The sequence below is a fragment of the Mizuhopecten yessoensis genome, unplaced genomic scaffold, assembly GCF_002113885.1.
Source record: "Mizuhopecten yessoensis strain PY_sf001 unplaced genomic scaffold, ASM211388v2 scaffold897, whole genome shotgun sequence".
Classification (NCBI taxonomy): Eukaryota; Metazoa; Mollusca; class Bivalvia; order Pectinida; family Pectinidae; genus Mizuhopecten; species Mizuhopecten yessoensis.
The window spans coordinates 570,758-582,770 of record NW_018403776.1 but is presented as its reverse complement, the minus strand read 5'-3'; the positions used below and the strand labels follow the sequence as shown (position 1 = coordinate 582,770).

Here is a 12,013-nt window from a genome sequence, read left to right as displayed (position 1 = left end):
GCGTTTAGTCGGAGTTATCTCCCTTCGACTACAACATACATTGTAATTGTTTCAAAACTTGTACATTGTTGCAAAACAAAGTACAAAGTTGGAAATTCAACAAATACTTCAAACAAGATCAGTTTTGCTACATATTATTGAAACTTTTACAATGTATTCTATTGTATTTCAAAATTGATCCGCAAGCTTTCGGCATGCCATAAAAAATATTATTTTCAATAAGAAAACATTAGGGTTTTGTAATATCAATAACTTTAAGTTTTTATTTTACAATTTACAATATTTGAACAATTGGAAAAACGTTGATTTTTAAAATTAGTTATGATATATATACATATTTATTTTTATATATATATATTTTGTATTGCGTCATACTAAACTTCCATGCTGATTTCCCTGCAATTACTTCAAACAGAGACGTATATAAAGCGTATGCACGTCTCTGCTTTCAATCAAGAAAGGAATTTCACAATATTTTGTATCAAAAAGAAAAAGAATATAGAGTTAAATTTTCAGAGTTACCTGTTGGGATAGAGCCCTCGAAGGGACATGGTAAAACATTTACTAATCCGTGCGCACGAATTAACAAACCGTGCGCACAAATTACTTAACAGTGCTGTGAATCTGTAATTAAAATATAACAAAATATAATATTTTGAGAAGAACAAGCGGAAGTTAACCATACATGTTACACAATAAAACTAAAAAAACAACTCACTGGTGAGTAAAGTAATATGAGCAAAGGATCCAGTATATTTGTATTTGAGCGTACAGAAGAGCAACAGACGCACTTCATGCAAGGACGTGATTTTAGCGGCATAACTCTGAACAAGAACTTAAAAAAAGAGTAAACGAATAACACAACGGTAGATTGGTAGTATATAAATGTGAATACAAAAAATCAGCCATTGGCGATCATCACTGACACCCGATGAGGATTAGGAACAGCGTCCATTAGTGACATACCTCAAATCACGTCGGTTTATGTCGAACATGTGATGGTAACTTCACAAGATTTAATTGTATCAGAGACTGTTACAGAAGTCCCCCAAAACCGCTCAAATTCTCCCAAAGGATGCGCTATAAAGAGCTTTCAAAACTATTTATCAAAAATCCAAAAGTTCTTCAAGAGGTTCTCCAGCAGATAAACCATTGGTGCGTTACATTGTTGCTGAAACTTTACTCAGGAAAATGTGTACATATACACATTGGGAGAAACACTGGAGCAGAAGTCTATCGAATTGGTAAAACTTTCTTAAGAAAATCAGAAACAGAGAAAGACATTGTGTGTTAGGCAATAACACTTCTGGACATCACGAGTCACATACAAGGTTAAATGCTTTGGAAAATATGAAGTGTTCAAAGGAGATCAACTAAACTTGTTCCTGGAGCTGAAGGATTGTTTAAATCCGGAGAGAAGGAAAACGCCAGACAGTTGAGAGACATGGGAAAATATAATGATACGGTATGAAACACTCAATAGGTGGAAAATATAATGATACGATATGAAACACTCAATAGGTGGAAAATATCATGATACGATATGAAACACTCAATAGGCGGAAAATATAATGATACGGTATGAAACACTCAATAGGTGGAAAACATAATGATACGGTATGAAACACTCAATAACTCACTCTGCAATAGGAGTAGCATTATCACAATTATTTCGTTAAGCAACACTTCCAACTTTTACATTCCGCTAAAGTAACTCATTCTCTGGTATAAACCAATATGATATAGAAGTTTGTGCTACCTGCACATCCATTTCTATGCCAATATAGTACCGTTTTGGTCTAGCTTTAATTACAGGTATATCTAGCTAGCTATAACATCTGTGTGATGTTTATCAAGGCTGCATCATTTTGAAATTGGCTCAGAAGAGCACATGACAACAATGTCATATTATTCTGCACAATTCGAGTGCGTACATTGCTTTATTTATTTAAACAATCCCGGTTCAAACTTCCATATTTGTATCTTTTGTCTCTTGTTCAATGGTTTCAAAAAAGTACGTGTGGATTGAAAAGGTCTTACAGGTCTTATCTATTTATAACTCCAACCTTTGTCCTCCTTTAACATGTCGGGTTCTCCAAATCTATTTACATACCAATTACCAAAAGATGTTAGAAGAAATTTTAATGAACCATATACATATATTTAAATTACTAAAACAAAATTGACATTTAAATCTTAGAAAACATTGCTTTCAAAGAATAACTCAAAGAATTATTGATTTCTGGAACAGTGTCTCTCAGGATGTTATTTCATCTCGTACTGTATCTGATATGGAGAAAAAGGTTCGACGAATTCTGGAAAGATCTTCAGTTGCAATACGATACGAACTCCTTCTGAATAGACCATTTTACCCCAATGTATTTCACATGATATTGATGTGGATATAGAGGCAGCAATGCCCGCGTCCACTCATTTCCTATTCCATCCTATTAACTATAATAAGGCACATTTGACATCGTCTGGAGCTACATAGGAAGAAAGGCACTCACACTTATTGTTGAGTAATAAACATTTGTGCAATATTGAACAGAGGTGACCAAATAGAGACGTTAGTGGAAGTTGATATTGCTGTTTCAATTTCCTTAATGCCCTTTCTTGCATAGCATTAAGTCGCATTTCAAATGTTTCTCGTTCAGTTTGTAATGGAATTCCGTTGTGGAAATGACTATTGACATTAGGAATGCTCTTTAATCAAACTGTCACAAAACCCTCAAAATTAAATATTTCTATAATGCAATATACTTCCACCTAAACAGCTATTTACAGATACATGTATGTGCAAAATAAGTTAAAGGAAAACCCCAGATTATACGCTTTCCTTACAAAAATATTCAGATCATCATGTTTTTTCTACACTCTCGGCAATAGTTTAAGCGTTCCCAAAAGAAATCGAAAGTTGGACTTCCAACATATGGGATTCTCAACATTTTTATTTACTCTTTTATGAAAGAAAATATCGGAATTTCCGTTTGTTACGCTTGACTAATGAATTGAAGTTGACAGTGAAAATGGCAATATTGTTCAAAAAGTTACTAGTACCTTTGTTGTGTCAAATAAACTGCAATTCTACGTCTTTTATTCACCTACACGAAGAACACGTGGATTATGTACCACTTTCAAAATGATTATAATTATACAATTAAGGAGATACTCGTTTGAAATATTTTTGGACACAGGCATATGACAGAATCTTTTGAAGACACAGGGCCGACGAATGGGCTTCTTCAACGTGTCTTTTACAGGAAGCCAGTAATCTTGTCTCAAAACGTTTGAGACAGTACAAAATGTACTTAATAAATGTAATTTGATAGAAGCACATGTTTATTGTTTAAACATTAAATATCCGTATGCATATTCACAATTGAACAATTCGTACTCGAAAGAGAGAGCACATCACTCACACTTGTGCTTTATTCGTTGCACTGGTTACCTGTACGATACAGGTCGCAGTACAAAATTCTGGTGTACACATACAAGGCACTGAATGGAACAGCTCCTCAGTACCTACAGGAGCTTGTTCCCCTGTATCAGCCGTCACGATCACTTCGGTCGGAGTCAGAATCTTTGTCGTGTGTTCCAAATTCTCGTACTGTGACCTACGGAAACAGATGCTTTGGGAGGGTTTTGGCTACGTTGTGGAATAGCTTACCATCTGCTATTAGAAAGTCAAATACCCTGGCCAAGTTCAAGAGGGACATCAAAACTCGCCTCTTTACGTCTGCATTTTAGAATCTTTGCAAAGACGTCATGTAAATACCACCCTTTTATTTGTTCAATTATGTGCACATTGCTTGCTTAAATGCATAACAGTGATTGTAAGCCTTTGTGTTTTGTTTTCACAATTATAACCATTATTATTATCCATATGTTGTAAAGCGCTTTAGGGTTATTTACAAATTATATAGGGCGCTATATGAATGTTGTATATTATTATATATATTATGTTGCAGAATTTGCCATTTCTGTATATAAAATGTCTCCTCCTGGAAGTGTGAGATATTCTTCCATTAAAATCAAATCTTCATAAACAAAGACTGAACCTTCATAGTCCATGATATATTCCTTTATTAATTAAATAATGTGGTACAAGAATGTATCGTTAACTAGTATTTCTGTATAAATCGAAGGCCAACTGGTCGCCTTAACAACAGAAAGTAACAACATAGTCTTCCACCTAAATACACAAAATACACAGTAAAATATAGGACTAAATATCACATCTAAATTACAAATTGGCCACTAGATAGAGTCTACCCGTTATAACGTACACATAAGGTAGATACTTCTACTGGTCCGAAACCAACATACACACGGAAAACTTCATTCATAAATTAGAAACAATATTTGATTTTTCACTCGGTCAATAAATAATAAATAAAGGTGAACATGTATATTTATAGATATAAAAATCAGCAAGGTAAACAGAGTTGACGTTGTAACCTCGACATTAGGAGTCAAGTACTCACCTGAAGATAACTGCAAGAACTGAAAACGTTAGTGATGATCAACTCTATTTGTCTTGTTGATTTTTTATGTTTACATATCTAAACGATGAACACAATATCCACAAGATTATGTCATACACATACACAAGGATAACTTCAACATTTCAAACAAACTTTCCCACGGCATCCACACCTTAACCACGGCATTCATTACAGATGACAAGTTTCTATTTCTCTAGGAAAACAAATGATAAATAACGGTATATAATTAATATTAAATATTATATTTAAAATATACAAGGCAAATAGAATGTAACATAATGTTGATAAAATTGTAACCTATGAATTAAAAGTAAACGCCTGAATATGGCTGTAAAGTTTAAGAACGTTAGTGATTATCATCTCTGTTTGCCTTGTCGATTTTGAGGTCTACATAATCGATATATTCATGTGTATATCTATGTCAATACTTAATAGTCCAGAACTGAATTGTAAGTCTTCTTTTGGTAAATTTTGTTTCAACAAATATTTGATTATTAAAATCAGAACTTCAAAAAACATATCCAGGTATTCAAACGATACCTATGAAATCAATAAAATTAAAAAGAAATGTATTAAAAAAATTAAGTTCATGTCATTATCTCAAGAAGCTTGTTACACCGACTTTTATTCGTCCGCAACTGGAACGCAATATTAGCGGTACGCTGTTAATAATATGGATTTAACATTCTTTGACGTGATAAAAATATGGATTTAAGAACACCCAAATAATTTGTTATTATGCAGCGTTTTTTCAGAGACATTTAAATTTAATATGTAACAACTTACATATAGTTTTACTGGTATACACAGGCAGCCTAAAACAGCTTTATCACGGCTTAGTGAGCTTCATAATAAGTAATTATTTGTAATTAGTATTTTTATTAAGATGACTTAAATGAACTAATCTCTACAGAGTGTTGTCGTTCCTTACACCCACCGATTGAAAAGAACGACAACTCTGTTTAGAGATTGTGGAATGGATATGCCATTAGCAAGAGTACAAACATGATAAATGTATCTGGCTGTAATAACAAAATACAGTTAATCAAAAGTACCTACAAACATTAACGTATTACAAACATATACTATCGTCACATTTTCAAAGCTAACGTTTACTGTCTTGCAATGCTTTTTTCATCTAAAGGGACGACTATTCATATTCTCGATCACTTGGTAAGTCACATTTCTCGAGAAAATAACTTTACACAAAACCTGACATCATTTTTGACTCATCTATATATTTCAGTATGAAACTTGATGTGGTGATATTTTCACATTTGTATACAAAATCCTTCGTTGAAGTGTTGTATTTCCGGGGGATTTGAGATTTATCAATCTGCATATCTGCAAACATAGTGCTTCACTGACAATCGCAGTTCATAAAAATTGTTCCAAGACCAACTCAATTCATCACTCCGTGAAATCGACCAAAGCAAGAGTCAATCCTAAATTAATACTTATATGTAGACAACATGATAACATCATCAAATAACTCAATTTTCTGGAATACGAGCTAGAGTATTGATGTTCAGTGTTTTGATGAGATAAGAAGTACTTGGTTTCGAGAAACTACTCGCAACTATGAAGACACTAGCAGCGCTTTCGTCATAGTGGCTACTCGGGGTCGTCCCCGAAGTTCTGTCGTATCTGTTCCAGGAAAAGGAATATGAAGACTGTATGAGGTCCATATCGCACGAAGGCGGGGACGAATCCCTATTAAAGACAAAAGCGATATCAGTAGTACAAGAAATACTCATTATTATTTCCTTGACCTGTGTTCATAAAAAACTTTCTCAAGTACCGTTTCAAGTACTGTAGTCAAATCTTCACATTTCTTGTGACTGCGATTCTAGTGATGGGATTTAAAAGAAAAATAATAATAATGAGGCAATTGTACCCAGCTACAAGTTCATCATATTAAGTACCAACGAAATATACAAGTACGTGATATATTAAAAGGATCTGATAATTGAACTTGGGCACAGGATCAGAGTTTGAGCAGAAGAATCGTTGAATGAATACGGACCAATATAATGTTCATTTCGTCTAAATTACAACGAAAATTCTATTAGTCGATTCCTGCTTTCATAACTTATAAAAGAAAAACACAAATCAAACTTAGTTTGTTTCTTCCCCACGTAAGCAAAAGTGGGAATTAGGATTTAGTACATGTACATTCGTAATTGTATATTCCATTTACATGTACTTTCAATAATCAAATCATCCTTACCTTAAAAAATCCTAATGGTCCGTTTTTGCCAATGTCTTTTGCACATGCAAATAAACCCTGAAAATGGTTTTAAGAAATGATGTTATATACGAGGTCGTTAATTGATTCTCTGAGAGTAAGACTGGCTCGAAACAGTTTTACATAACGTTACAATATAAACGAATTACTGCTGAGAGTATAAATGGATCGCACTCTTGACACAAAGGTTACACAAAGTTACAACTATAAATGTATTACTGCTGAGAGTAAAGCTGTTGACGGGATATATAATTCAGCTTACACTGTACTTTCCAGGCGGTGCGTTCATCATCCTAGTTTTCATTACGTCCACTGGGTGACAAATCACCGTGGCTATGGTACCCTAAAATTTCAGAAAGATTAGTGAATATGACATGTTTATTCAAAGCGTTTTTAGATTTGACGGAGACATCGTGAAGGTCGTCACATGTGGTATAAGCGATGCTGCCACTCCCGAAGACCCTAATTTTACCTCCATTGTTCGAAAATGTGAATCATGTCCTTCTTTATGATGTCTTCTTAGTTACAGGTGATGTCTTTTCGGATCGATTTTAACATTTTATTTTTTGTTGTGGGATATATTTAATCTGACATGTGTTGTCAACTGACCAATATGTGTAGAGTATGTCTTGACACCAGTTGTCATGTTATTTACTTATTGTTGCCAACACAGTGACCCCCGTGATGAGACCTTTACGTGTTGCGATGACATACACTCTTAAACGAGCAAACAACACTGACGAATGCTAACTGACAGGAGTTCAGCAGTCACATTAAGGATTGTGTACTCACCGCTACTGCGCTGCTGGTTACATGTGTTAACACATTGTCTTTGAAGAACCCTGTGTCCATAAGCGTCTGTTTGATCTGGTCGTAGCATGCCAGCTGTAGAAACAAATAAACCAACATCTCCATGTGTCGTGTTGTACATTTCAGTCAAATACTCAAAAGTACATGCAAACAATGTCACATTGAGCCTTGTCGTTCATAAATTTTCAAACTAAGCTATTAATGATGTTATTTCTGTCCATAGAAATCGGTTTTTACCTAAAATCAATGCGTCGTTAAATTTTTACAAAGGAACGCCTAACAGAACCGCGTTCACATAAACAATTCATAAACGATTATTTTTTTCCACTTTTTCTCGAGAAGAGCAATTTAAAATGAAGCGGAGAATACGCACCTGTCCGACGGTGACCAAGATCGCCCTAGAACTGGCCATAGTGGCACCAGAGAACATCCTGGCAATCCCCTCTTCCCGAAACACTCGGTAAAACCCGTGAAAGGCATTCCTATAGCTAGAAATATACGAATCAGGAAATGTTTTAATTATGTAGTTGCTTCATGATGGAGTTCTCCAACAACGACCATATCAATATTCACTTTATCTAAAGACAGGAGCATTCGAAATCGTTTTTTTTTTTTTTACAAACTACTTTCTTTTTACCTGCGTTTAAGCCATGTTATTGTATACAATGAACGAACCATATCGTGATCCCTTAGCCCACATACAGATATTTTTACTCACTTTCTTCGTTGATCTTTTGGTAGCTTTACATCATTCTGCATCCTGAAACAGATAAAAACAATCAAATATTGCACGATAGTACCTTTAATCGAAGCGAGAAAAAAATGTATTATATATATATATATAGTTCAACGGTGAAAAAGAATAATAACCTACCTAACGGTTCCTTAAACGTCAAGAAAGAATGGCCTTTCTTTTTTGTTACACTTCAATTATATGAGAGTTACAAAGTGTCAACAAATCCATAATTCAAGCTTAAGATCGATAAAACAAGGGCAAAATATTAACAAAGGAAAGATTAAAACCGAGAATAAGACCATTTGTTCCGCAATAGTAAGCGTGGGGAAACAAAGTATTAGTCATCTAATAGGCATTGTCAGCATTATTCGCAAGCGTATATAATAGTATCTACACACATTTGTGGCAACACATTTATGATCAAAACCAAACAAGCTTACACCAAGCGATTGCTTACATTAGAAAGTAAGATTTGGAAATATTTCGTTATTTCGAAATAAAACAAAGAAACACACACATGTTAAAACATTATCGATCAAGACAACAACAACAGAGGAATGGAGAATACCTGACGTTGATGAGGTCGGCGGGGGTACCAACGAAACCTCCCATGGCACCCGACACTACGGCCGTGCCAACCTTCTGGTAGAACGGCATCACACTCCCATCCTTAGTCAGCTGTTTCTTTATCGTCTCGTATATAGCAAACCGGGTAGTGGAGTACGTCAACTGACAAAATTAACAAAACATTGGTTAGTTGTTATTACAGAGGTATCACATAAAACAAAGTAATAGGCAGTGTGTAGTCTTGTTGATTTGTATAGATAATATTATATTATAACGAATACGAATAGATAAGAACTGGCAACGTCTATTATTTCCTTTTCTTTCATACCATACATGAAAATGAATACTTAATAAATACATACAAGCTTTTGTCATATTTACTGCAGATAATCTTTATTTTGCGTGATTGTAATTTTTGCATAAATTTGCATTAACAACAGATCTTGTATAGAAGTGTGACGTGAATGGTTGTTAATACATAACAACGTAAATTCGACATTGATGTCCTCGCGAATAATAGATATGTAAAGGTCATTTCGCAAAAATGAATACACTTGAAATACAATACAGATAATCATTAGTTTGACCTTAATACTCTTATATGGATTATATGACCAAATGGTAGAAATGTTTCCTGTTTTTACTTCTTGCATCGACTGACTAAACGTTTGAATAAGTTTTCCTTTACTTAATCTTCCGGTGATTAACTTAATCTACAGTAGCACATGTGTCGTTATCCCTGTCATGCTGTCGTGTCTGTTCATAAAGGCTTTGGAATATTTTACAATAGTTGAATATCTTATGGTTTCATTTTATCCACGTCAATACTGTTATTTGCTCATTGCTGAGCGCCTTACCTGCCTACAGATGGAGGCGGATAGTCCGTTATATATCCCCAGAACTCCGTCATTCTTAATGATACGGCCGACTAGAGTCGTGACCTTGACCTTCTCTGTCTGTTGTGTCTGTAGGTGAACCTGTTAATAAGAAACATAACACTAATCAACCGGTAATTTCATTGAATTTCTATTTTTTTCAATTATGTTATCTGAAAAGTAAGCAAAGTGTAACAGGCCATAAGCATCGCAAGAAGGGTTATTTTTGTTTCAAGATGCAAGAAACGACACAAGAGTGTAACTGAAGAATTAAATTATAATCTATTCAAATTCATATAGGACCTAATGATTTGTGGGTAAATACATTTGGTAATATATTAATAGAACATTTGCATAAAATAGTTATTATACAGCTTAACTGAACTGCACATTATCATAAAATATGCATATACAATGGATATCATGTCTATTCTATTTTATGTTTGTATTAATAACATATACTTGCATGTACAATAAAATCAAAACATTTGCCACAAATTACACATCGTGTTTGCAAGAAACCAAACTATAAATGAAGCGCATGTTTAACTAGACAGTACAATCAATATGCTCAAGAAATCTGAAAAATACCAATAAGCGCTTAAATCCTTCTAAAAAAATGTTTTAAAAAATGACATCGGATAACGAATCTACAACTCATCAGCTTAACGTTTTTATAGATCAATAAACAAGGCGTCTTTAACTACTTATCTACTTCACATACATTTAAATCATACAGAGCAAATGTCCGTATCATAGAAATATGTTTAATATAAAAATTATATTATAATATCGAATAGTTAATAAGTCTTCCTTGATCGTAAGTCGCAGTTTTGGCGTGATGCCATTAATATGTTTACTGAGTGTACAGCAATTTGTGATGGTTATCCGCAGTGTTACCTACCTCATAACAGATAATAGATCAGTAACTCATAGTTAATCAGACATGATTACATGCAGTGCACGCGCCCAATCATTATTAATTCCGTGAACCACTGACGTGCCGTCATTAAACGGAATTCCCTTCATTGTACGCACGACTTAAATATATCCATTAGCTATAGGGTGACGATTCCTACTACTAATGTTAATATCAGTAGTTCTATCGGATCAATCCCATTATTACATCTACTTAAATAGTGATGTCTCCTCCTTCCTGTCCCCGTCTTTCATAGTCACTGTGATATTTTTTCGTTGACTTTTTCCGTGTTATTGTCAAACACAGTTGTTAGCTTGCAGTTCACATTTGTATTCTACCGCCTTTTTCCAAATAAAGGAAATTTCATTTTAAACATTTATAACATTCATTTGAAGTTCCTGATGTTGATTGTGTTTTGCAAACATGACAGAAGTGTTTCCCCTCCGAAAGATCAGTTGCATCGGCCCAATGCCAAGCTCGGGCCATGTCCATTCCTTTTAATAGTTAAAACTATAGAAACAATTCTAACAAACACCAACGTCGCAGTGAACTGATAATAAACATGCATTCCTGCCGTTTAGTATAATTCATTCACCGACATATGTATCAAATTCTACCAACACAAATGGTATCCTGCCAAACCCGAGTCGACTCGGGTCATTAGTTGTATTGTTATTTTCGACAGTAGGCTTACCTATGCTAAATATAGTATGATTTTTAAGCTAACTAGCATTAACACATACACCATATATGTCTTGAAATGGTACTGTGTACAGCATAACAGAGGTCAATACGCTTTAAAAGTTTCTCCATAAACAGGAGAAGAGGATGAATGTAGGTTCAATGGACGATTTTTCTATGCCAGTATTTATACAGTTTACACAAGAACTAAAGTTGCAAGTATTTGGTATTGCAAAATGTGTAATGTCCTTCAACATGAAAAATGTTAATACTAAGATACGTTGTAAACAATTAAAATTTCGATTGGTCACTACAAACGTTTATTAAAGCTATGATCGAACTAAGACGATTAAATACGTCTCCAATTACGAGGTTGCACGTATGTCCATTTAAACGTACCTTGATAAGATCAGCTGGATGAGTGCAGCACGCGGCCATAGCACTAGCAATCCCGCCGAAATACCACCGCCCTATCCGTTTTGTCTTGTCGGGTTGATTAGTCGCAGACATTGTTCAAAAACACTTGCAAAAATTCCGAAATCAAACAAAATGTTGTCTACTTCAGTATAAACAAGCTCTTAGTATGAATGACTGTGATCAGCAAAATTCAAAAGCCGGGTTGGCAACGTCGGTCGGGGTTTTGTTTAATTAACGACCTCTAATCACAAG

The 12,013-nt window shown here is 34.4% G+C and overlaps 1 protein-coding gene across 1 annotated transcript; it reads right to left on the bottom strand.

The window, feature by feature from the left end:
* Positions 1-5,530: 5,530 nt before the first annotated feature.
* LOC110453757 (mitochondrial dicarboxylate carrier-like) lies at positions 5,531-12,013 on the bottom strand. The gene is made up of 9 exons (XM_021502895.1): positions 11,744-12,013; positions 9,727-9,846; positions 8,871-9,031; positions 8,285-8,326; positions 7,940-8,054; positions 7,549-7,641; positions 7,019-7,099; positions 6,739-6,795; positions 5,531-6,221 (listed from the first exon to the last, which is right to left on the bottom strand). Exons 1-9 carry the CDS (start codon positions 11,852-11,854, stop codon positions 6,123-6,125), a joined length of 879 nt encoding a protein of 292 aa, XP_021358570.1. The 5' UTR covers positions 11,855-12,013; the 3' UTR covers positions 5,531-6,122.